General features: G+C 43.5%; 1 protein-coding gene across 3 annotated transcripts in view; it reads left to right on the top strand.

Moving 5' to 3' along the window:
* Positions 1-21,973, top strand: part of SYNGR4 (synaptogyrin 4) — a 670,375-nt gene extending 648,402 nt beyond the window's left edge. Inside the window, exon 2 of one of the 3 annotated variants that reach the window (XR_014966469.1) lies at positions 21,239-21,377. Coding sequence is in view for 1 of the 3 variants with exons in the window: in XM_085616469.1 (XP_085472595.1) it covers positions 21,239-21,445 (207 nt within the window). In the remaining 2 variants the exon portion in view is untranslated. Of the gene's footprint in view, positions 1-21,238 lie in introns of all 3 variants that reach the window. The other 2 variants (XR_014966468.1, XM_085616469.1) reach the window with 2 other exon arrangements.
* Positions 21,974-25,159: the final 3,186 nt, after the last annotated feature.

Below are 25,159 nucleotides of genomic sequence, written 5' to 3'. Positions count from 1 at the left end.
AAGCTTGCAGGCCTAGGCCTCAAAATGGCCACCAGCCACATGGCGAGCCCCAACAACATCAGCAAGGCCACCCCAAAATACACTCTTCCCCAACTCAATCCAATGCCATCCATGCCCTAAATGATGTCTAAATTCAACAGAGCACACAGAAAACAGTAGATTACTAAAGCTGTGGCTACCTGCTCTGGTAGCAGTGGATGAAAGCAGGCCTGCTGGCAGACAAGGCCAGGCAAGCTTGCAGGCCTAGGCCTCAAAATGGCCACCAGCCACATGTCCAGGCCCAACAACATCAGCAAGGCCACCCCAAAAAACACACTTCCCCAACTCAATCCAATGCCATCCATGCCCTAAATGTGATTGAAAATGAAATATATTCAAAAAACAAAAGGAACAGTTGCTTCATCATGCACACACACACCCATGAGGCCATGCCCATGGCTAGCTCGGGCCTACTACTACAACCCACAAAATTAAAATAAATTTAAAAAAAAAAAGGAATGATGATAATTAATTATCAAAAATAAATTGTAGTTACACAACAACTGCAATGCCCACAATCAAACACAACAACCACTTACTTGTAAAATATCCTATTCCAAAAATCCTGAAATCCAATTGCAATGATGCAGCAGACAAAAAGAGTGATCTTTCCAGCTCCAAATCCAAAGGCAGAATGAGCAGGAGATGGACAAAGAACTGGGAGGAGCCTGCTGGACAGGAACAGGAAGTTGGAGAATCTGTGTCACTTCCTCCCTCTCTCCACCTTGTAAAAAAAAAATGACTCCTTGCACAAAAAAGGAAAGCCAAATGTGAATGTAAGGAGTTCTTTTCATCCAAAATCAGTATTTGCAGATGGTTTCATGCTGCTAGAGCCGATATTCCTCTCCAAATTGTAAATTTTACGTTGTTGAGTTCTCCAGCTTCACATTACTTCCGCCGGCGTGTCGAAAACGATATGATCGCGTTCTCTTCTTTGTCCCTGTCGCGTTGGATATGACGTGTTCGCGGTCTCTTTCTCCTGTTCGCGTTCGATTTCATGTGCCCGCGTCCTCATTCTCTGGCTCGCGATGTAGAATGACATGTTCGAGATCTCAATCTTCTCATACTCGCGCGGTGCATGATCGCGAGAAGAAAGACGTGATCGCGCGACAAATGACGTGATCGCGTGAAAAATGACATGAATGCGGCCGCGAACTCTTGCGAGACAGCGCAAAATGGCTACCAAAATCCAACATCTCGTGGAGAACGCGACCGGGTCAAGAAAACTTGTCGGAGAACGCAGGGATTCAGGTAAGGCGATCGCGCGCGCGCGAGAATGTATTGTTTTACAGCGCGAGCAAGAAAAAAATTATCGCTAAGCTGCGGAATGCGGAAATTTTGACATTTTCGCGCTTTCCGCGGAACGCGAGAATGCCAAAATATCGCAATTTCCGCGAACGGAACGGAATTTTGGCCCAGGCCTAGTCCCTTGCTCACTTTGCCACTGGATTCAAGCAAGCCTGGCTGAAGACGGCTGAAATGCCAGAAACTGGTCCTAGGAAGCTTGTTTCTGGTCCAGGGAAGGCATGGCTTGGCAGTTCGGGCTGGACTGTTCCCATGAGGCACAGGGTCAGACTGATTTGCATATGGCCATGTCTGAACTGGGGTGGCAGAGTGGGCTAAAGAACGGTGATGGATCAAACCCAGATCTGTTGACTGGGTGTGAGTGTTTGATTGGTTCTGATGCTCCGTCCATCACCACCCCCTTTTGTACCGCTTTGTTCGCCATAAGTTGGCAGGGTATGCTCAGACGTGAGTCCCTTGCTCACTTTGCCACTGGATTCAAGCAAGCCTGGCTGAAGACGGCTGAAATGCCAGAAACCGGTCCTTGGAAGCTTGTTTCCGGTCCAGGGAAGGCATGGCTTGGCAGTTCGGGCTGGACTGTTCCCATGAGGCACAGGGTCAGACTGATTTGCATATGGCCATGTCTGAACTGGGGTGGCTGAGTGGGCTAAAGAACGGTGATGGATCATACCCAGATCTGTTGACTGGGTGTGAGTGTTTGATTGGTTCTGATGCTCCGTCCATCACCACCCCCTTTTGTACCGCTTTGTTCACCATAAGTTGGCAGGGTATGCTCAGACGTGAGTCCCTTGCTCACTTTGCCACTGGATTCAAGCAAGCCTGGCTGAAGACGGCTGAAATGCCAGAAACCGGTCCTAGGAAGCTTGTTTCCGGTCCAGGGAAGGCATGGCTTGGCAGTTCGGGCTGGACTGTTCCCATGAGGCACAGGGTCAGACTGATTTGCATATGGCCATGTCTGAACTGGGGTGGCAGAGTGGGCTAAAGAACGGTGATGGATCAAACCCAGATCTGTTGACTGGGTGTGAGTGTTTGATTGGTTCTGATGCTCCGTCCATCACCACCCCCTTTTGTACCGCTTTGTTCGCCATAAGTTGGCAGGGTATGCTCAGACGTGAGTCCCTTGCTCACTTTTCCACTGGATTCAAGCAAGCCTGGCTTAAGACGGCTGAAATGCCAGAAACCGGTCCTAGGAAGCTTGTTTCCGGTCCAGGGAAGGCATGGCTTGGCAGTTCGGGCTGAACTGTTCCCATGAGGCACAGGGTCAGACTGATTTGCATATGGCCATGTCTGAACTGGGGTGGCAGAGTGGGCTAAAGAACGGTGATGGATCAAACCCAGATCTGTTGACTGGGTGTGAGTGTTTGATTGGTTCTGATGCTCCGTCCATCACCACCCCCTTTTGTACCGCTTTGTTCGCCATAAGTTGGCAGGGTATGCTCAGACGTGAGTCCCTTGCTCACTTTGCCACTGGATTCAAGCAAGCCTGGCTGAAGACGGCTGAAATGCCAGAAACCGGTCCTAGGAAGCTTGTTTCCGGTCCAGGGAAGGCATGGCTTGGCAGTTCGGGCTAGACTGTTCCCATGAGGCACAGGGTCAGACTGATTTGCATATGGCCATGTCTGAACTGGGGTGGCAGAGTGGGCTAAAGAATGGTGATGGATCAAACCCAGATCTGTTGACTGGGTGTGAGTGTTTGATTGGTTCTGATGCTCCGTCCATCACCACCCCCTTTTGTACCGCTTGGTTTTGTTTCTCCACATGCCGAAGTAAGCAGCTTTTCAAAAGTCACCACTTTTATAACCTATGAGGTCAGTTGGTTGTTAAAAGGAAAAAACATACATCAACCAAGAATCGAAGATTCTCCTTAACTATGCATAGTATGATGTCTGAAAGAGTATGAAAGTAAAGTGCTGGATAAGAGGAACAAAGGGGTTGATCAATTGTTGATTTCTAATGTGAAGCTCTTTAAGGCAGTGCCAAATTCCACAATTGCAAGGTGGGTGAAGGCGACTATGAAGAAGGCAGGAGTGGATGTGTCTTAAGTTTACAGCTCATTCGGTCAAAGGGGCAATGGCAAGTAAGGTTTGTATGATGGGTGGTCGATTGGATGATATTTTGAAAGCAGCAGATTGGTTGTCTGCAGAGACATTTAGGAAATTTTATTTTCGGGATGTAGAACATGTTTCAAAATGTGTTTTGAAGAACTTTGTACATGCATAATGCTAGCCTCCTGTCTTGACATAAAATGACGATTCTTATAGGTTTACTGAATAAAGAATCAATATTTTATTAAAGACAAGGAGGTTAGCATTATCCCACCCACCGTTTCCTTTTTAGGGATAGAGGGAGAGAATATTTGATGATTATGGTAATATTTCAGGGTGAGAGTTGATCAAATACATTTTATAAATCGATGTTGAAGGAAATGTGGAGATGTCTTTTTCTCTTAAATATGATGTTTTTGTCATCAGAAAACTAGAAGAGGAGAATGCTGTGATTTTAAAGGAGTTTTCATCGAAGGACAAACAAAACATGAGGAAGATAGAGAGAGGACAGTATATGTTGAGACTGAACATTCTTTTTGACATTGTGATGTTTTTAGGTTCTATTGGACAAGCTCCTAATGGTTTGCGGCTCAGAAGTGGTAAATAAAAGGTTATGCATAAGGCTAGCCTTCTTCTCTTTAATTAAATCTTGATTCTTTATTCAGTGAACCTATAAGAATCATCATTCTTAATCTTTGTTCATCCATGAAGGAGGGCGAAGGTTTCGCATTTCAGAGGCATATTGTTCCTTGCACAGACTTCAAATATGTTAATGGGTGTTCTGTTCTAGAATGTTTACTTTATGATGTATAAATGTCTTTCAAGTGCTGCGTGGAGTGGCATTAAAGGAATAATGCATAGTGTTAGCCTCTGTGTCTTTAATGAAATTCAGATTCTCATGGCATTCAATTTGGTGAATCTCTATTCTCCACTAACCTGTTTTGTGCCTTTGAGGGCAGAGTCCCACAGTCTTCATTGCTCAACAAATGCCCTATTCCTAATAAATGGCAACAGGTGGTTTTAAAATGTTCATTTCCAAATACCTGGTTCTTCAGCACTGAGAATAGAGGCAGTTCTGTTCACTGTAAGGGCTGTAAGAAACAAATAATATATCAGTAAGTGAACTAAGAACTATAACAAATCTAATGGCAGATTAAAATAATCTTAAAATGCTGTCCTTATGTAAATGCTTTAAGAGCAGTTTCCAAAGAAATAGCTTGCATTGCTAATCATCAACTATTCTGTTTTGTGCTTTTGGTGGCTGAGTCCCACAATCTTCATTGCTCTGAAAATGCCCTATTCCGTATAAATCTCTGCAACAAAAGACATTTTGGTTTTCATCGAGCTTCAACTGCACATTGAAGTCAAATTCATCTGCCATGGGTGAAGTTCTTAAGACTTGGAAGACGTGGCCAGGCTGCCAACCTTAATGGACGTGCGAGCTGTAGCTCCGTCAACATCCCCGCACATCCAAGCCCATCCGGGCTACATTGCTGCATTCCCAAACAACTTAAGACTTGCCTAACACCCCGGCAGGTGCCCCAAGACTGGAGCACTTGCCCGGTTGGTCCCCTACCCCAGCCATTGGCATGCAGTCCTCTGAAGATTGGGGCTGTAGCCGAGAGCAGATGATGGACGGAATGCTGTATTAATCAAATAATCACCCTCCAGTCACAGATCTATCTCCATCGTTTGTTTGCACGCCACGCCATTCCAGTTTAGACCCAACCATATCCAAATCAGTCTTGACATGTTCCCCATGGGAACAGTTCAGCCCGAACTGCCAGGCCAGTTCTTCCCTGCACCAGAAACAAGCATCAGGGACCGGTTTCGGGGTAACACCCCTCATCAGCCAGGCTATCTTGAATCAGGTGGCGTAGCGAGCACGGGACCCACGTCTGCGCATTCCCCTTCCCACTTAGGGCGACAAATGCAAAAAGAACAGATGATGGACGGAATGCTGAATTAATCAAACATTCGCCCGCAGTCACAGATATGAGTTAAATCCATTGGTTTTTTATGCACGCCACGCAATTCCAGTTTAGACCCAGCCCTTTGCTGTCCAGCAAGAACTGCCATGTCAGATCCTCCCTGTACCAGAAACAAGCATCCTGGGTCCGGTTTGGGGTAACACTCCTAATCAGTCCGACTGAAGCATTGACGACGGGCCTGGAGATGTGGCCGGGCTAGGTTTCGGAGCAAGGGCCAGAGCCGCACCAAGCAGAGAGGTAAGGGCAGCTTGGGTGTGCTCCCCTGAGGCACCGCTGTGACATGGGTAGCCGGGGAGCCTGGGGACTTGTCCAGGGGCCGTGCCAGGCAGTCCCGCAGCCTTCTCCTTTTGCTTCATATCCCCCCTGATCCCAACTTGGCTCCACTCCTGATTGTCCTGCATGCTGCATCTCCCAGTGAGTCCCAGAGGTGTCTGCTAACTGCCGCGAATGACTGAAATAGTGGCCGGCGCCGCTGGGGAACTGTATGCTGCCACAATAGCCTGGATAAGGTGTTGAGAAAATAACTGGGCCCTGCGGGTGCCTCTGCGGTCCTACCGTGCTTCCCATTGTGGTGGATTGGGGATGCACACTGACACCTGCATGGCCCTCTGGGAACCTGAACGTGCAATTGTCATCTTTCGTTGTAGTGGGGGCCAGCTATCAAACAGAGGGGCTGCTTGAGCTGCGGAGATAAACGGGTGCATCCCCATTTGGATTTGGGCACGGAGGGAGTGGGACAATTGCACACACCTAGCTGGAATGGCACGCAAAGATCCCTAAACAGCGCAGACTACGATTTGACAGTTAAAAACCAAGGTATGACACAGAACTGAGATATGGCCGAGGGGGCAGCACCAGGGGCCATTGGAGAAGGCCCTCCCTTCTGACACTGAAGTGTTGATGGCGGAACTGCAATCGGGCTTCAAGCCACTAGATGGAAGATTTGATGCCTTTGACAAGAGAACGGCCATTCTAGGGGAATGCATAGATCGGCATGATGCCCGTCTGAATGCGGCGGAATGCAGAATATCAGACCTTGAAGATGGTGCGGCCCAGACGGCAAGGAAAGTGGACAGGAAGGAGAAATTGATGAAAACGATTGCCATGAGGAATGAAGACTTGGAGGCGAGGAGTAAACAGAACAACAGACGTATAATGGGTATTCCAGAGTCCACGAACACTGGGCGGCTGTACCACTTTATCTAACAACTGCTGGCCGACTTGTTTGGGGGGGAACACTGCACAGCTACTTTGTTGTTGAGCATGCACACAGGTCTCTCGGACCGCGCCCCAATCCTGAATGTCCTCCCAGGCCTATAATTGCCAGCCTATTGAATTTCAGGGACCGAGAAACTGTTTTGAGACTAGCAAGGGAAAAAGGCCCATTAACCTGGAAAGGCTCAGCGCTGTCCATATTCCCGGACTTTACATTACTTGACCAGGAGGCCCGGCATAAATACACAGGGGTGAAGGCCACACTTCGGAACCTGGGCCTTAGATATGGCATGTTCTACCCGGCTTGCCTCAAAGTCGATATAAATGATAAGCCAAGTATCTTCGACAACCCCACAGATGTCCAACCTTTCTGCAGGCAAGACTCCGAGAAACAATGGATGTCCAGAGGGGACTATCCTGGGAGCTCAACACCAGATGTCCACACTAGTGCTAGTGTGGACCACTTTCCCTCTGGTTTAATTTGGGACTACACATCGTTACATGTCTCTATCTTGGTGGTTCCTTAATAGCGTGACCAAACTGCCTTTTGTTGGGAGATGTCAATGGCTTGCAGCTGTGAGACACTTGTTATAATCTGTATCTTACAAGATGCTGGGGATCGACGTGGCATTGCTACCCACTATTTGATGTTCACACGTATGCCATTTTGCAGCCTATTATGGCGTTTGGGAGTTTTGAAGTATGCAAAATCGTTCTGTAGGGGATGTACTGGAGAGGCAGCTGTCAAGCATGGGAAGGGGAGGGGGGTGGGAATTGTAGGAATTGTTTTTCTAAGTGGGGTTTTCTTGTTTCACACTCTCGGTGTCACCAATCATTGTTCCTTTGGTTGCACGGTACAATGTATGAAAATCACACTCTGTGGCACACCAGGTTGACATTAGACCATATGTAGATGTCACATTTATAACCTGGAATGTGAGGGGGCTAAACAACTCGCAAAGTGTAGACAGGTGCTGCAGTACATCCGGAGACACATGGTTGATATTGTGTTCCTGCAGGAAATACACTTAGCACCCACAGGCCTGCCTCTGTTTGCCCCTACTTGGGGATCAGATAATTTTTTTCTCCAACTTTAGCTCCTACTTGCGAGGGGTTTCAAAACTGATATGCAAGACCCTACCCTTCAAACACATATCCACAATCACTGATACTGAGGGGAGGTACCTACTCGTCATAGGCCACCTAGCGGGACATCGAGTCTTGCTCGTCAACGTATACTCCCCGAATGTAGACAACCCCACCTTTTATTCGCGCCTACAGTCACAAATGGACCTAGTCGACACAGACCAATCTTAACATTCTACTGGATCCAAACGTTGACAGTAATGCCACAACCACTTCAATAAGCCTTGTTTGCTAAAGATACTACAGTCTCTTTGAGATGCATAAGCACTGCTATGTGTCTGACAACAATGTCCTCAGGTAGCAGCATGCACTCATTAATCAATGCAACATGATACGTGAATGTGTTTAGACTACTGGCTCTTATCGAGCACTCTTATTCCCTGGATCTTAAACATCAGACACCTCCCAGTTGTCCTGACTATGCGTGTTCCGGGGGTGGGAGGGATCGTGCAGCAGTGGCATTTCCCAACATGGCCCTGCATGACGCTGTATTTCGGACGGAGTTACTCGACTGCATAGCAGCAGTTTCTGAGTGAGCCTTTCACCACTGAAGAAACTATACAAGCCATTGATGTTATGGATGGAACCAAAGCACTTGGTTTGGATTGTCTCTCAGGTGCCTTTTACAAGGCATGCAAATACCTACTCACGACCCACCTGCTGGAGGTCTATATGGAGGTGCTAACGATGGGAACTCTCCCCCCACATTTAGAGAAGCAGTCATAATTCTACTCTTGAAGCCCAGGAAAGACCCATCGCAATGCGGCTCCTACAGGCTGTTATCACTATTGAACTTGGACAATAAAATATTGGCCAATCTGTTAGCTACCCGCCAGGAGCTCCTTATGGAACAGATCATTTCACCCAAACAAGCTGGCTTCATACCACACAGATTTACTGCACTGACATTTTTTGCCATCCTTCTCAGAATAGCCCCTACAGGCCCAGCCATGGCAGTGTTGTTGGATGCCGAGAACGCCTTTGACTCAATGGAGTGGCCCTTTCTGCATGCCACACAACATTAGCTGGGAATCCCAGCGGGGTTTAAGACCCTCGTGCACTTATTATACACACTACCAACAGAGCATATTAGGTTCAACAGCATGTTGACTGTGCCATTTCCCATTTCCCATGGCACTAGGCAGGGATGCCTACTATCGTCACTTCTTTTTATAATAGCGATGGATCCCCTAGTGCGACAACTCCAAAGAAACCACTCTCATCAGGGGTTGCAGTTCAAGACCGGCCCTTTATTAGTGACCCTTTATGCAGACGACATTGTGCTATATGTTTCTGTGATACACCTTCCAAGTTTGTGTTGAATGTTCAAAAACTGTTATAATTTTGAGCTGTCCTTTACGATGACATGACGAAAATGCATCTAACATTTTTCTAAAAAGTGATAAAGAAAAGTGGAATAAATCACACAATCTTGTGTATTAAGACATTGGCCTGCTATTGCTTTAATAGTTTTTGAGTGGATTTATGCAACTATATACTTGTTTGTATACAATGTATTAGTAGTCCTATCTAGATCGCATATGGGCCCAAGCCTTTCTTAGGTTTTCAGTTTGTAGAGCGGACGTAGTCTGCAAGGCTTTAAATCAACTTATAGCATAAATCTTAATATAGTTCACCTAGTGTGCCCTAGAGCCCTATAGGCAACCAGCTATGTCAGAAAAGGACACCATTTCCTTCACTGAAGATCACATACAAAAATTCATTTCAGATCCCTCTTTATTTTCCACAGTTACCCTTGGCTCTACAGCCAAACAACAAAACGTCACAGAGAAATTATTGAGACTTCAAAAGAAACATGTAGGAACAGAGCTACATGGCCACTTCTTGGTCGTACACCTTAAAGCTGGCACAATACCGTGGGGACTCCAGATCAAGAATGTCCCAGTAATTTTCACAGAAGACCCAGAATATAAAAAGGTATTCAGCTACATCAGCACTAAGGGCCATATGTAGGTGGCATACAATTTACCGATTCTTAAATACCGAATTTTACCGATTCGGTATTTAAGAATCGGTAAATTGTATGTAGGTAATAATTCGGTAAATGATACCGAATCGGAGAAATTCGGTAATTACCGAATCGGTATTTACCGATTCGGTAATGAGGCATACCTTCCCATTGATTCCTATGGGCCTGGAGGCCCATAGGAATCAATGGGAAGGTATGCCTCATTACCGAATCGGTAAATACCGATTCGGTAATGGGGGGAGCACATTCAAGGGTGGCAGGGTGTCACATTGACACCCTGTTGCACCCCTGATTCCTGCATGTGTGCACATGTGGCGGACATACATGCCCTAAGGGCATGTATGTCTGCCACATGGTACTCTTATTTCAGCAAAATATTGCTTTTTGCAATGTATTCGGTATTTATCACCAACCTATATTTGGTGGTAAATACCGAATTCTAATTCCTACACAACACTCATTAGAGTGTTTCCTACATCTCATTTCAGGATTCGGTATTTACCGAATCGGTAATTTTACCGATTCGGTAAATTACCGAATCCTGAAAATGGCCATCAAATCTCTCAAAGACCAAAAAACAACAGTCATCAAGCCTGGTAACAAAGTCGGAGCAGTTGTTATATGGTCCAAGGAAGCATATCTCCAGGAGGCAGAAGTCATGTACACAATCCTTTGTGGTACCGCCGTATTCCACTAAATCCAACGAAAGAAACTCAGAATGAAATAGCAAGGATTGTCAGTGAAGGTGGGCCCAAAAGAAGCAGATTACCTAATAAACAAATATCAACGTACACCAGTAATGTATTTTTTACCAAAAGCACATAAAAATGCTACACAGCCCCCTGATCGACCGATTGTTTCTGGTTGTGAGTCCATCTTAGAACCACTCTCCAAATATGTGGACACATTCTTGAAACCTATCCAGCAAGAAGTCCCCTCATACTTGAGAGATACTATGGAATGTATTAATAAAATTGAAGGCTTTGACTTTGATTCATTGTGCCACATTCTAGTAACATTGGATGTGGCGTCCTTATATACTCAAATTCCTCAGGAAGAAGCATTGGACTCAATTGAAATTTATTTAGAACTAAGATTAAGACCTCACAGAGTCCCTACGGAATTTATTCTTCGGTTAGCCTCACTTTGTTTGCTGTAAAATATTTTCAAATTTGAAGATGATTTTTTTAATACAAATCAAAGGGACAGCCATGGGTTGTCCCTTTGCTCCAGAAATGGCAGTACTATACATGGTCAGATATGAGCATCACTACATCTACAACAATAATCCCTATAAAGAGTGGATCATCAAATGGTACCAATAGATAGATGATGTGAGGTGCATCTGGGAAGGAGATGGGTCATCTTTAAATGAGTTTCACACATGGCTTAACAACTGCAACCCTGATATACAGTTCAGGTTGACACAAAACAGAAAAAGTTTGGCTTTCCTTGACGTTGAAGTTAAAACATCACCAATGAGGTTAATCATGACCCCACATACCAAATCAACGGATAAGAACGATCACCCCAAGAATTTGAAAGATTATTTACCGTACGGACAGTTTTTACGCATTAGAAGTAATTGTACCAGAAGGGAAGATTATGAGCTCCATGCAGAAGCATTGATTAAAAAATTGAAGGAAGAAGGATACCCCAGAAAACTTCTTAAACACTCCATGAAGCGGGTGTGGTATACACCTAGAGAGCATTTACTAACAAAAAGGTATAAACCATCGACAGAACGTTTGGTATGTGTCACCACATTTGGGCCTCACACTAACTCTTTCAAGAAGATCATCAGGAGTAACTGGCACCTAATAGAGGGCTCAATAGGAAACATAGGGCCCCCATTATTTGCCCTGAAAAAGAATCACAGTATTGGGCAACAAGTAGTACGTGCTACAGAACCCGAGAGCAGAAGACCCGATACATTTCGCACCATGTTTAACCACAAACCAATACAAGGACACCACAAGTGCGGTAACTGCTCAGTATGCAGCTCTACCTTTGAAGGCACCACCTTCACAGATGGCCATACCAGCTGGCAACATAACGAGTTTACAAACTGCAAAACCAGGAATGTAGTGTACGCCATAGTATGTCCATGCCAGAAGATTTACATTGGAAAAAGCAACTAAGAGGTCAAACAAAGAATTGTTCAACATCGTTCCAGGCTCAAAAACAAAATACAGCGCCTATGGTGGATAATATTGTGGAAAAAAGTCATACGGACAAAGACTTTGAGTGGACAGTGCTCTGCGCCATTACACCTAATCATGAAGTTCGACACAGTTTTAAAAGGGTTAAATGAGATGTCTGAGATTGCCAAAATATAAATTCAGCCATTGGTTTCTAACTGATCCCAAGCTATTACGAATGTGGACTCAATCATCCATAATGCACCTTGTCATATTCATGTTTTCTACGTAATCCAAGTACTCCATTCCAGCGCTTATTTTCAACATTAGAAGGCATAACATCTACCTGGCCTTTCAAAAAGTAACTGACCAGAGATCTTTCCGTTTGAGAAATTACGAAGATTAAGACCACAGGCAAAGTGATTCCGTTCTTTTAACATGAGGACACCAGCGCATTTTTCCAAAGAGATCTAAAAGTGTATTGTTACAATACAAACTGCTGCGCGCTAAGAGAATCACATGCGGTTTCTTCTGGACAGTTTTACTCTTCACTGTTCACCGCGGTGATGTATCAGCGCTGTGTAGACAAACGTTCCACTGAACCCTTCGTTGCACGTTAATATACACACACGCGCTTTGAAATTGAAATCGTTTCCTTTTACATTTAGCCACTGCGGTGTTCATCAAGATCATTTCACCGCTTAATACTTTCAACAATGCATACATGCCTAGTCGCAAATGCGCACCCTTTGGTCAAAACATATTTCAATACTTAACAGGTTTCAACGACGACAAAGACTAGAAGTCGCAATAAAAGACCGCTAATCGTCAAAAAAGGATACAGGCAAGTTTCTGAGTTACCTCTGTTAAACTTTTGTCTCAAACATATCACATAGCAAATGAATAAACAATATTCATAATCTCCCGGCAGGGACACGGATGCCTTTGACTTCTCGCTAACTTCATCAAGGAGGAGTACAGCCTAACTAAGGTACATTTAAGAAATATTTCGGGGTTAACAGTGGACAATGTACCATATTTTTAGTAAGGTGATAGTAATACACGCATCGTTTTTTTCTTTTAAACAGACACCACCATGTCCAGGTCCTGATGAAAACCCCATAATGATCACGGAGTTGGAAATGTGTTGACCTTGGCGTCTGGGATAAGATATTCGCAGTGTGCCCAGGGAGAGAATTCATAAAAATACTGCTCTCCTTTTGACAACACTTAAAACTATAAGTCCCGGAGCTGCACACACCGGCAGGAGACAAACCGACATTTAGCTCTTGCTTACTTTGCTTATTCTCCACCCACGTGTGATTTTTAATTTTAGTTAAGGACTGCTTTTCAATGTCTTTAAATGTATTGTTAAGATATGCGTACACTTTTTATGTATTTGTGATACACCTTCCAAGTTTGTGTTGAATGTTCAAAAACTGTTATAATTTTGAGCTGTCCTTCACGATGACATGATGAAAATGCATCTAACATTTTCTAAAAAGTGATAAAGAAAAGTGGAATAAATCACACAAGCTTAGTTTAGTTTAGTTTAGTTTAGTTTTTAGACTTATAAAGCGCAACAGCTACCCAAAACGGGTTTCCCGGCGCCAAGGACACGTCAGGGCTTAGAGGAAAACAGAAAAGCAGTTATCTGTCGAATAGCCAAGTCTTTAAAGACTTTCGAAACTGAGTATAGTTCATCTCGTTCCGGAGTGCTGTGGGTAAAGAGTTCCAGGACAAGGGACCATCCGGGCTAGTTTGAATTTAGGGACGACGAACCTTCTTTGGGTGGCAGAGCGGAGATTTCGGGAGGGGAAGTAAGGACTAACTAAGGACTGAAGATAACGGGGAGCACAACAGGATTTAAGTTTGTGCATATAGCTCAGTACCTTAAACTTTATTTGATTCTCGATTTTAAGTCAATGCAGCTTGCGTCGATAGGTCAAAATGGAGGTGGTCTTTGGGACTCCACACAAGAGTCTGACAGCAGCGTTCTGTACCGTCTGTAGTCTACGGACTACAGATTTGTCTGAACCCAAATAAAGTATGTTTCCATAGTCAAGCCTAGATGTAATTAGGGCATTGACTACGGTTTTTCTGGTAGATTCCGGTAGCATCCAACAGATTTTCTTTAACCATTTGAGAATGGTGAAGCAAGTCGCTGCGACTTTGACTGATTGGGGGTGCATACTGAGTGAGTCATCGATCGTGATACCCAGATTTCGAACTTGGGGAGAAGGGGACGGAAGATTACCCATTCCACAAGGCCAGTGTTGGGGGTACCAGAGATCTTTGTTTTTTCCTAACACCAATATCTCCATTTAGCTTAAGAAAATGTTGCTGCATCCAAGAAGCTATTTTGTTCAGGCCAATTTTGAGAATAGAAGGAGCATTTGTTTTGTGTGAGGAAAGGAAGAAAATGATTTGTGAATCATCGGCATAAAAAAAAAGAGACAACCCTGATTTCTCTGCCACCTCGGCCAGTGGTTTTACATAAAGATTAAATAACAAGGGGCTGAGGATGGATCCCTGTGGCACCCCATGGGCAAAAGAGTGGACTTCAGAGCAGGCTGTTTGTGAGAAAACTTGGAAAGTGCGATTAGAAAGGAAAGCAGTAAGCCAGTTTAAGGCGGGTCCGCCGATACCCTGTGATTCAAGTGTATTTATTAACACAGCATGAGACACCGTATCAAAGGCGGCGCTCAGATCAAGTAAAATTAGCGCAACTGTGTCCCCATTGTCCAGATGGTGACGTATTCTTTCAGTGACACCAAGTAAGGTGGTTTCGGTGGGAAAACCAGCTCTGAAGCCTGACTGAGAAGGATGAAGAAGTCCGTGTGTAGTCACTAACTGAGTTAGTGTGAATGAATATGTCTTTCCAGAATCTTTGAAAAGATAGGAAGTAGGGATATAGGGCGGTAATTACTAGACACATCAGGGTCAGCATTTTCCTTTTTAAGAAGGGGATGGATCATGGCATGTTTCCATGTTGATGGAATGATGGCTTCCTGCAGTGAGGCATTAAGGAGATCCGTTATCACAGGTAGTGAAGAGGAGCTCAACTGCTTTAATACTGAAACAGGTAATGGGTCATTTGGAGATCCAGATGTAATGTTGTTTAAGAGTTTAGTTAAGCTTTCTGTAGTAAGTAGAGGCCAAGTCGCAAGAGAATGGTCAGGGAGATCCGGTTTCTCTACTTGATTTAGAAGTGGGTCCATAATATCGAGAGGAAGTTGAGGTGAGGGAGCAGCGGAGGGATTTCTTGCCTGTTCCAGCACAATGTCTTGGTATATTTTATCAACTTTTTGAACAAAAAAAGAGGCCAAGGCATCACATTTGGGTTTAGTTAGTGCAGGAGGCTGCGCTTGAGTTTTGGAGCCCGCAAGTTCCTTGACAGTATTAAAAAGAGTCTTGGAGCAGTTAGCTGCATTTACAATGGTAGTGGAAACAAAGTCTGCTCGAGCTAATTTGCAGAGTTTATGATAATTTTTTAAGGCATTTTTGTAGACAGATTTATATAAGGAAGTGTAATTCTTTCTCCACTTTCTCTCCAAAACATGTGTTTATGGCATCCAAAGGCCAGTTTAGCACTGAAGATGATAGCTGGTTAACTTGTTGCGAGGAAAAAGGTTTGTAGGAGTCTAAATGAGTATTAAGGGCAGTGATATCTAACTTTTTCCAGTTTCTAATTTGTGAAATTGGCGTGCTGGAAAATGATGAGAGGTGTGCTGGGAGTGGTAAGTTAAAATTAACGAGATAATGATCGGACCAACTAATTGGGAGGACCAAAGAGCAAGAGATCTCTGTTAGGTTAGAGAAAATGGGATCAAGGAAATGCCCTGTGTAGGACCAGAATTTAATAAATTAATATTCAAGGAAGCCAAATCTGAAATAAGATTTAAGCTGTTTTTACATGATTTATTTTCTAAATGGAGATTGAAGTCTCCTAGAAGGGAGAAATTGGCTGTTTTCATAGCTAGAGGAGCTATGAGTTCAGCGAAGGTCGAGGTCCAAGATGATGAGGAGGAGGTAGGGGGGCGATAAACGAGTATACCTGAAAAGGTAAATTTAGGGGAAAGAGTCAGCTTAAAAAAAAGCAGCCTCACAGTTTGGGAAAGGGAGATGTTCAAAATCGCATTTGAAATCTTTCTTAAAGATAACCGCTATCCCACCCCCCCTTTTCAAATTGCGATCTTTCCTCACTATGGCGTAATTCACAGGTAATGCTGCAGCAATATCTGGACCTGAACTCTCATGGAGCCAGGTTTCTGTGAGGAAGACCGCATCAGGTTGGTCGTTTAAAAGTAGATCAAAAATGTCTGATTTATGTTTGGGTAAAGAGCGACAGTTAATACTAAAGAATATGAAAAGTTTATTTTGAGGAATTAATGGGTTAGAACTGGGTAATTGACTTCCTATCTTAACTTCCAGCCTGGGAGAAAAACGGAAACCACAGTTTGCGCAAACTTTCTAATTTTCTAATGAGTGAGCTCTTGTGCAGTTTGGAAGCAAGGGTATGTGAAAGGCCATTAACTGCTCAGGGGTATACTTTAGTCTGCTAGTTTGTACCATGGTTTCCCATCTCTGAGTATGGAGAGGCCCTGAGTAACTAACCGGACGACCAGGGCTTCTGGCCCTAGGCCCGAGCCAGGCGCGGACGGGCGCAGACGGGCTCGCCTTAGGCGCGCCAGCGGCGCGCCCGCTGCGCTTCATGGCCGGCGTCCTAATTTATGCAGTTTCAGCAGCTAGACTGCTAACCACAGTGCGCATAATGGAGGCAGCCCGCACTTCCGGTTTTGCGTCGTGTTTCCCTCCACACAAACGGAAGAATCCGTGGTGGACCGGGGAAGACGCTTTGGCCGGGGGAAAGTGCGCTGTGCAGGTAAAATGAGTGAATTTTAAGAACAGTGAATACTATGATTTTTAAAAGCAGTTTCAGATTCAATTTCAAGTGACTTTCAATTATTAGCACATTCAAACAGTGAAAGATGAAGGATGAAGCCCTTTACCAGGCGCTTCGTTCACAAACTCATGAAAGACAGCTTGTTGTGTATTAAAGACATCAGCCCGTTATTTGTTTAATCGTTTTTCAGTGTATTAATGCAACTAGATACTTGTTTGTATACAATATGTTAGGCACCCAGCAGACAAACTCCCGCCACTCTTTACTGAGGTGGATCGTTGTCTCTCTTGGGCTACGTGTAAACTGGAAAAAATCTGAGATTTTTCCACTGAGGTAGGTGCAGGACCGGAACTGTGGCGAGTTCCCGGTGGCCTGGTGCGAGGCGGAGGCTAAATACTTGGGGCTATATCTACACAGGGATAAAGAACAGATACTGCAGCTGAAGTACAGCCCAATGATAGACCAGCTTGGCGCCAGGGTGGAGAGGTGGATTTGTCTCCCGCTGTCCATAGCAGGGCGCATAGCCATTATTAAAATGGTGGTTCTGCCCCAGCTTCACTATTTGTTCAACAACATTCCTTTTCCTTAACAAAAGCTTTTTTCGCTCAAATCTGCAAGATTTTTACACATCTCATCTGGGGGGTAAACAACCTCGCATCAGCTGGAGCACCGTCGTCCTTTCGTTTGAACGTGGGGGATTTGGAGTTCTGGAGATACAGCGTAGATACTGATGGCACTGGTACCATCCGGATGCCCGTCTTAATTACGCCAAGCCGGAGATGGATCTAGTAGCCCCCATGTCAATAGATGCCCTCGTGCCGGCTGGACTGCTGCGTAACCAGAACGGCGTTCAAACTGTGTCCACTACCTACTGGGCATGGACGAGATTATTAAGAAAGATAGGTGGCACTACATTATACTCAACAACGCTTTCGTTGATGGCTTATCCATGGCTACCCATTACATTGGAACTGCTAGTGCAACGTATCCTCAGACAACATGTGATACCCACATTCGGGGATCTTACCAGTGGCCACACATTCTTCAGAACAGAGGGCTCTCGCTTCCAGGACGCCCCCGACATTGATCACTTGATCCTGGCTCGGCTCCAGGCAGCCCTCAGGGACAGAATACCAACATACCATTGCTTATCACAGACACTAATGGAGACAGCCTCATATCTAGGCTGTACCGTGGATGCTTAGCACTTACACCAGCACACAACACCAGATTGAGAGCTGCATGGAAGGCAAATCTGGTGCACCCACTTACAGATGAGGTCTGGTTAGAATGCTGCACTCAAACCAAATTTGTGTCTTGTAATCACCGGCATAAGCTATTACACCACAAATTCCTGACAGATTTGCAACTACCATCTTCTCCAATAATGGCACTACTGGGACAACATGTCACCAGTGTTCCTAAATCGCCACATAGATTTGTGGCGATGGCACTGCTTCTAGCAAAGAGAGAAATTGCCTTACACTGGGGCAGCAAACGGGGACCCGCCTTGGAGAAATGGATCAAGAGTATGATGTACTGTGACACTGATAGCCAAATTGTTGCAGAATTACAGCCCTCCACGTCCAGACCCAGGGATATATGGCAGCCCCATAGGGATTACTTGAGGGAGTGAGACACTGCGGCCAATACCCAACATTCAAACATTCTGTCAGCTTCCCAGTGAACATGGTACACCACAATAGGAACACAGGGTGTACACAAAGAGCTAAATAGAGTGAACTGGGTACCACACCAGCGCTGCACTATAGCACAGAGCCTTACACACCAGCCCTGCTTGAACACCACTGGGCCTTTTTGTATAACATATGCAAATTATGTGATGTCTCTTACGAGCAAAATTATATTTGCACCAATGTACAACAAACTGATATGTATGTATGACACTAAGGAACCTTAAGCTTAAATAAAGTTTATATAAAAATAATTTTTAAGACTCCACCAGAAAATTGTTATTCTTTTTTAATGAAAATGGTGGTTGACATCCTAAAGAGGGTCACTTGTGTACGACGAGTTTTAGTTAAAGCCAATCGTGCTGTTAGTGACGCTTCACTACTTTCAATCCGTTTCCTTATTAGAAACTGGATAGCCCCCTTATGTGAAGTGATCTTTACCAAGTATTAACTAACCTGGCTGGCTTAATGTTACTTGAAAATGTGCTGTGTGCTGCTGAATGTCCCTGACATCTCTTGCATAACCGAGCGGCTGCAGCTGGCATTTGAAACTAAACCTGTTACCAGATGACTTCAGCAGGTATTTCAAATTACACGTGTACAATGGGAGACTGCACAGGTAATTTAGGACGATACCTGTGTGCAAGGAGACGGCACTGGGCATTTAACCCTAAACATATATATGGAGGAGACTGCATTGAATTCTGTGTTGAGGGCCATGGATGCATTGGTTATATGTTGCTGTACGAGTGTGTTTTAGGCTGTACCTGCGTTGGCAGATGTATCTTTACTTGAGCAGATGCGCATATGGAGGACACTGCATTAGGTTCTTTGATGAGGGTCATAAAATGCTTTCGTTATATGTTGCTGTACGAGTGTAGGTTAAGCTGTATCTGTGTTGACAGATGTATCTTTCCCTGAGCAGATGCATATATGGAGGACACTGCATTGGGTTCTTTGATGTTGACCATAACATGCATTGGTTATATGTTGCTGTACGAGTGTGTTTTAGGCTATACCTACATTGGCAGGTGTAGCTTTACTCGAACAGATGCCTACATGGAGGCAACTGCATTGGGTTGTTTCATGTGGACCATAACATGAATTGGTTATATGTTGCTGTACGAGTGTGTTTTAGGCTGTACCTGCATTGGCAGATGTATCTTTACTTGAGCAGATGCGTATATGGAGGATACTGCATTGAATTCTGTGATGTGGACCATGGATGCATTGGTTATATGTTGCATTATGAGTGTGTTTTAGGCTGTACCTGCGTTGGCAAATGTATCTTTACTTGAGTAGATGCATATATAGAGGACACTGCATTGGGTTCTTTGATGAGGACCATAACATGCATTTGGTCTATGTTACTGTACGAGTGTATGTTAAGCTGTACCTGCGTTGGCAGATGTATCTTTACTTGAGAAGATGCATATATACAGAACACTGCATTGGGTTCTTCCATGTGGGCCATAACATGCATTGGTTATATGTTGCTGTACAAGTGTATGTTAAGCTGTACCTGCGTTGGCAGATATATCTTTACTTGAGCAGATGCGTATATGGAGGATACTGCATTGAGTTCTTTGATGTGGACCATAACATGCATTGGTTATATGTTGCTCTACGAGTGTGTTTTAGGCTGTGTCTGCATTGGCAGATGTATCTTTACTTGAGCTGATGCGTATATGGAGGACACTGCATTGGGTTCTTTGATGAGGATCATAAAATGCTTTGCTGTACGAGTGTATGTTAAGCTGTATCTGTGTTGGCAGATGTATCTTTCCTTGAGCAGATGCATATATGAAGGACACGGCATTGGGTTCTTTGATGTGGACCATAACATGCATTGGTTATATGTTGCTGTACGAGTGTGTTTTAGGCTGTACCTACATTGGCAGATGTAGCTTTACTCGAACAGATGCCTATATGGAGGCAACTGCATTGGGTTGTTTGATGTGGACCATAACATGAATTGGTTATATGTTGCTGTACGAGTGTGTTTTAGGCTATACCTGCATTGGCAGATGTATCTTTACTTGAGCAGATGCGTTTGCTGAATGTTGCCAAGTGAGAACAAATCATTTAATATACATCTGGTAACTGAAATAAACGTTTATTTACTTTAGTAGCTGTTTTTTGGTCTGATTTATGAAGCCCTTCTGTGGTTTCTTTAAATAAATAATGTAATTTCCTGTTATGATATCTTAGTTATGTCTCACAGCTTCCTAGGAAATCATCTGTGTCAAAGTTCATGAAATGTCGCTTACTTTTTATTTTTGCATTTGAATTTAAAGGCCATTGCTGTTACTTTCTGATATATCTGCATTTTGTTTAATCAATCAATGTCCAATGTGATGTTTTCAGTCAAATGTACTTTATAATGGCTCATTTTACCAGTTGGATAAAATGGAAAAAAAATAAAGAAAAACTTTGAATTCCCTCCTATGAGCATCTTTTCTTGTTTAGATTCATTTCAATCTACAAATATTTATATTTTAAAACAGTTGTTCCGGGATCCCACACACGTTCAAAGAAATTCTAAAAATTATGGATTCAGACAAAATGCACATTATAAAGAACTAGAACTATAACAAATTGTTCCTTTCCACAAACTATCTTGAAAATAACATATTAATAAATTGTGAATTAAATATCACTTTCTGAGAGCGGACTTTTAGGGATCCATGGTATCCCCCTTTTTTTTGTAAATGTATGACAGATTTTGTATCTGGGCATGTCTAACCGCTTATTTTCTCCTTTCAGGCAATATTGGTCTACCTAACTGGAACCCGCCTGCGTTCAACTGCTGCAGGAGGCTATACCCGCTCTGCGGATGAAGGCTTAGAGCCCAACCTGGGCAAACTCACTCCAACCAGCTCAGTGGAGTTCCACTCCACCTCTTTGGGCATGACAGCCTCTTACCAAATGAATCCTGCCATCAGCGGGATTAATCCCATGACCAAATATTGAAGACAGTCATTAATAATCATTCAGGAGTAATATAATAAATTACATTGTCTCTTATTGGTAAACAGATTGATCGATTACATTTTTTGTGAAACTTTAATTTAAATTGAAGTATGTTATGTATCACACTTGCAAGACATTTCTGAGTAAACCATTGACACCTTTGATACAACAAAAGTTTGGGTGCTTATTGTTTGCTCTCGGTTGTATTTCTTGTGTTCCCACCCATCCTCATTTTGCACCAGTCTGTCTGTAGAGAGGGACCCACAAGAGCTCCTGGAGAAAAGGGTAACAGGTTGTGGCCAATCTGATGTTCTCTGTACTAGGACGTAGAGCATGAGATATACTTCAGAATTGTTTTTACAGCCTTTGCTTCTTACTAGCTCCTTCGGGTCGATTCCTACAATGTGGTATCTAAGTTCAACTTTTCTTTCTGAATGTAAAGTGCCTACTTCTCACTAAGCATTTTATTATACAGATTCTGAAGCTTAGTTTGCCTTCCAGCACTACCTCAGGTCAGCATTATACAGAACTGATGAACTGCAGCAGAGTTTGTGAAAATGTACAATAAAAAAGAAAAAAAATTATTCCCGTCCTGGTGTATGAGCTCCTCAAAAGAGCAAACATTTGGGATCTACAGAATACAGTACCAGGCATCAGTGGGTTATTAATTTGGAATCGTATGCCCAAATTTAATTCGATAATGAACTGTGACCGATGGTTCTCTAGCATTGCATCTTTGATTATTAACCAGTCATCAGGAGGGACATCCTTATATATTTGTATTCATTTAATTTACATGGCGCTAACATTGCCAGAAACAAATCAGCTTTAATATACTTAAAAGTGCAATCCAAAGCAATCCACATGGCTGAAATCACAATACAAATTATGCATAATAGAAGGCAACATACATAACATCATCCTTCATTAAGATAGCCGAACCCGGTTTAATATGTCAACTTAACCCCTTAACTGCCATACATCTAAGGAAAACATCTCGGGCAGATTTACAAGCCACTTGCGCCACTTTTGCGTCACTTTTCCCATGTTAAAAATGACACAAAAGTGGCATAAGAGGATTGTAAATAAGCCCCCTCGTTCGCAGCATTTGGTCCTTCTTCAGTATCTCACAAAGACAAGGTGGGTGTAAGCTCAACTCCAGGAGGCCATTAGCTTAATTAATAAGTGGCTTTATTTCTTTCTTTCTTTGTTTTGTACAGCGGGGCAAATACCCGAAGGCGTCTTAGCGCTATTATCTGCAGAAAGGAGGGGAACCGTAGTTAAGCTAGCATACCCTATATGGAAAGGTGGAAAAGCCATGTTTAATTTGTTTGATTTCTCAAATGCTCAGGAAGCATGTTCCCAAATGTACAGGTTGTGTGGACAAAGCTTCTACCACTCCATGAAGCAGTGTGGAATCTCTGAACCCTAACTGGTCTGGAGGTAGCAGAGCGGAGGCATCTTCCAGGGACATACCACGATGATCTTTTTTAAAGTACTCTGGACCGAAGCCATGGAGTGCCTTATGTGCAATACACAGCACTTCCTGTAGATGTTTTGAAGTCTCTGTTGGAGACCTGTTTTTTCCCACTGACGATACTGCCTTCCCCCCTATTGAGATTTAACTGCTGTTTGGAGCTTTTACACGTCTCTTCCTTTTGTGTGTGGTGTCTTTTGCCATGTGTGTCTCTCTAGCATTTTCTTGACTTTGATTCAAGCAGCTTTTTCTGTATTCAAGTATTTCTTTCAATCCCATCAAATATCTAATGTGTTTTCAAAGCGAATGTCCCTAAGTAGGAGGGGTATGCTCATATCTGGTCCAAGCAGTCTTTGCCATAGTATTTAAACTGCATCTTAGTGGTGTGGCCCAACAGTGGTAACACTGGTCTGCTATTGCTTACCTTCCCTTTCAGATGGCCTAGCAGTTCAGGCTGGCCTAAATCTTCAGTGACAGGGTCATGCTGATTTTATATACATTGACTAATGGTCTCTGTCTAGATGGCACAGACTGTATTTGAAAAAAAAAGCATTGGCATAGCAAATAGTCTATCCTTTGAAAGGTATTAGCCAACTTTTTTGCCTTGTCCTTGCTAAAAGAAAATGCTTCTTGCAGGTGCTGAACAGCATCCGCGACAAAAATCACATTTGTATGCATATCCTTTTGGTTCTTCCGTCCAGCACGATGACATATGTATCAGTCTGCATGCACATACATCATAACAAAGCAGACTTTTCAAAAAAAATATTTACTGTTCAATGATGGTGGACCATTTTGGAGCGGTAAAATTAAAAGATAAAATTTGTGTGAAAACACAATTAGGAAAACGAGTGGCCTGGGAGCAAATTGTAGTTACTCAGCCCTCCTGAAAAATAAATGTTAAAAAACACAAAGAGAGTGGTGCAGGAAAGCAATGAAGGAGCAGGGCGTGGTGAGTATAAAAAAACAAGCATTTGCAGTGCAATAGGTCTCGCATTTATGCGAGTTTAAGCTATTGGCATTGTAAATGACAATGTCTTTTATTTATGTTTCAAAAACCAAAACATACATAAAAGACATTGTAATTTACAATGCATATAGCGCAAACTCGGGTAAATGCGAAACCTATTGCATTGTAGATGCTTTTTTATGTGTTTTGCAAATGCTTTGTTGATTGTTTTGCAAACCAATACATATATAAAAGGCATTAAAACAAATGAATCATATGTGAGAGAGGGGCTATGGAGACATGAGGGAGAGTGAGGAGGAGGTCACGGTGGGGTGCGAGGTGTGAAAAAAGATTGACCCACTCGGTGCCACCAGGTCAAAAGCCCGACCTGCACAGACTTTTGATAGCTATAGACAATGCTCCCAACAGCTGACCAGAGGTTCAGCATATCAATTCCTGTAACATTAAATTTATTGTCCTGTGCATCTACTTCTGGCACTCGCTGCCGTTAAGCGCCACTGGAATCCAGAAAGAGCAAGATACTTTGGAATGGAAGGTGCACCAGAAATGAAGTCGAGATAGCAAGTTTAGTCCATCATCCTTCTTTATTTATAATTGAATTAAATCAGCCAACGCGTTTCGTTCCTTTTGCATAAGGAACTTCATCAGGGCTTGGTCTGTCTAGTAGAGTATTCACAAAGATCCTTAGTGGTCATGGTAGGGATAGTGTAGCCCGGGTATTCGCCCCAGAGTAAGCGTCAGTCAAGTCAAATCCCAGCTTGAAATCCAGGTACTCCGTGTTCCCTGGTTACGGCATAGTCGCCAAAAAAGGAGGATGATGGACAAAACATGCTATCCCGACTTTATTTCAGGTGCACCTGCCATTCCAAAGACTTGTGATAGCTCTTAAGAGGTGCATGTGCCCATGTGTGTGTGTACTGAGGGGAAGCTGCCAGATTAAGAGCTCTGTGTCTTTAAAGTGATAACGCCGGATTCTTATCTTATCTTACCATCTATTACCACTCATAAGCATCCTCAGTTCGACTGGATCTTTTTATCTGATGTGGAGTATAAAGTGGAGAAACCAATTCATCTAAACAAAACCAATAGCCAATCAATACCAACTCTGAAGAATCACTGACTCCGAATTAAGTTTAGAGGATATATTACACAGCCAAAAACAATTGAATATACAAGCACCTCATGACGAGGTTCAAGAAATACATGGGTACTAATACAAAATTTAGCCCACGCAACAACCTAATTCGATGAAGCATAAAAAGGATAA

Source organism: Triturus cristatus, chromosome 7 (genome assembly GCF_964204655.1).
Source record: "Triturus cristatus chromosome 7, aTriCri1.1, whole genome shotgun sequence".
NCBI classification, from domain to species: domain Eukaryota; kingdom Metazoa; phylum Chordata; class Amphibia; order Caudata; family Salamandridae; genus Triturus; species Triturus cristatus.
Note: the sequence above shows the minus strand (reverse complement) of the source record. Positions and strands in the feature narration are given on the sequence as shown.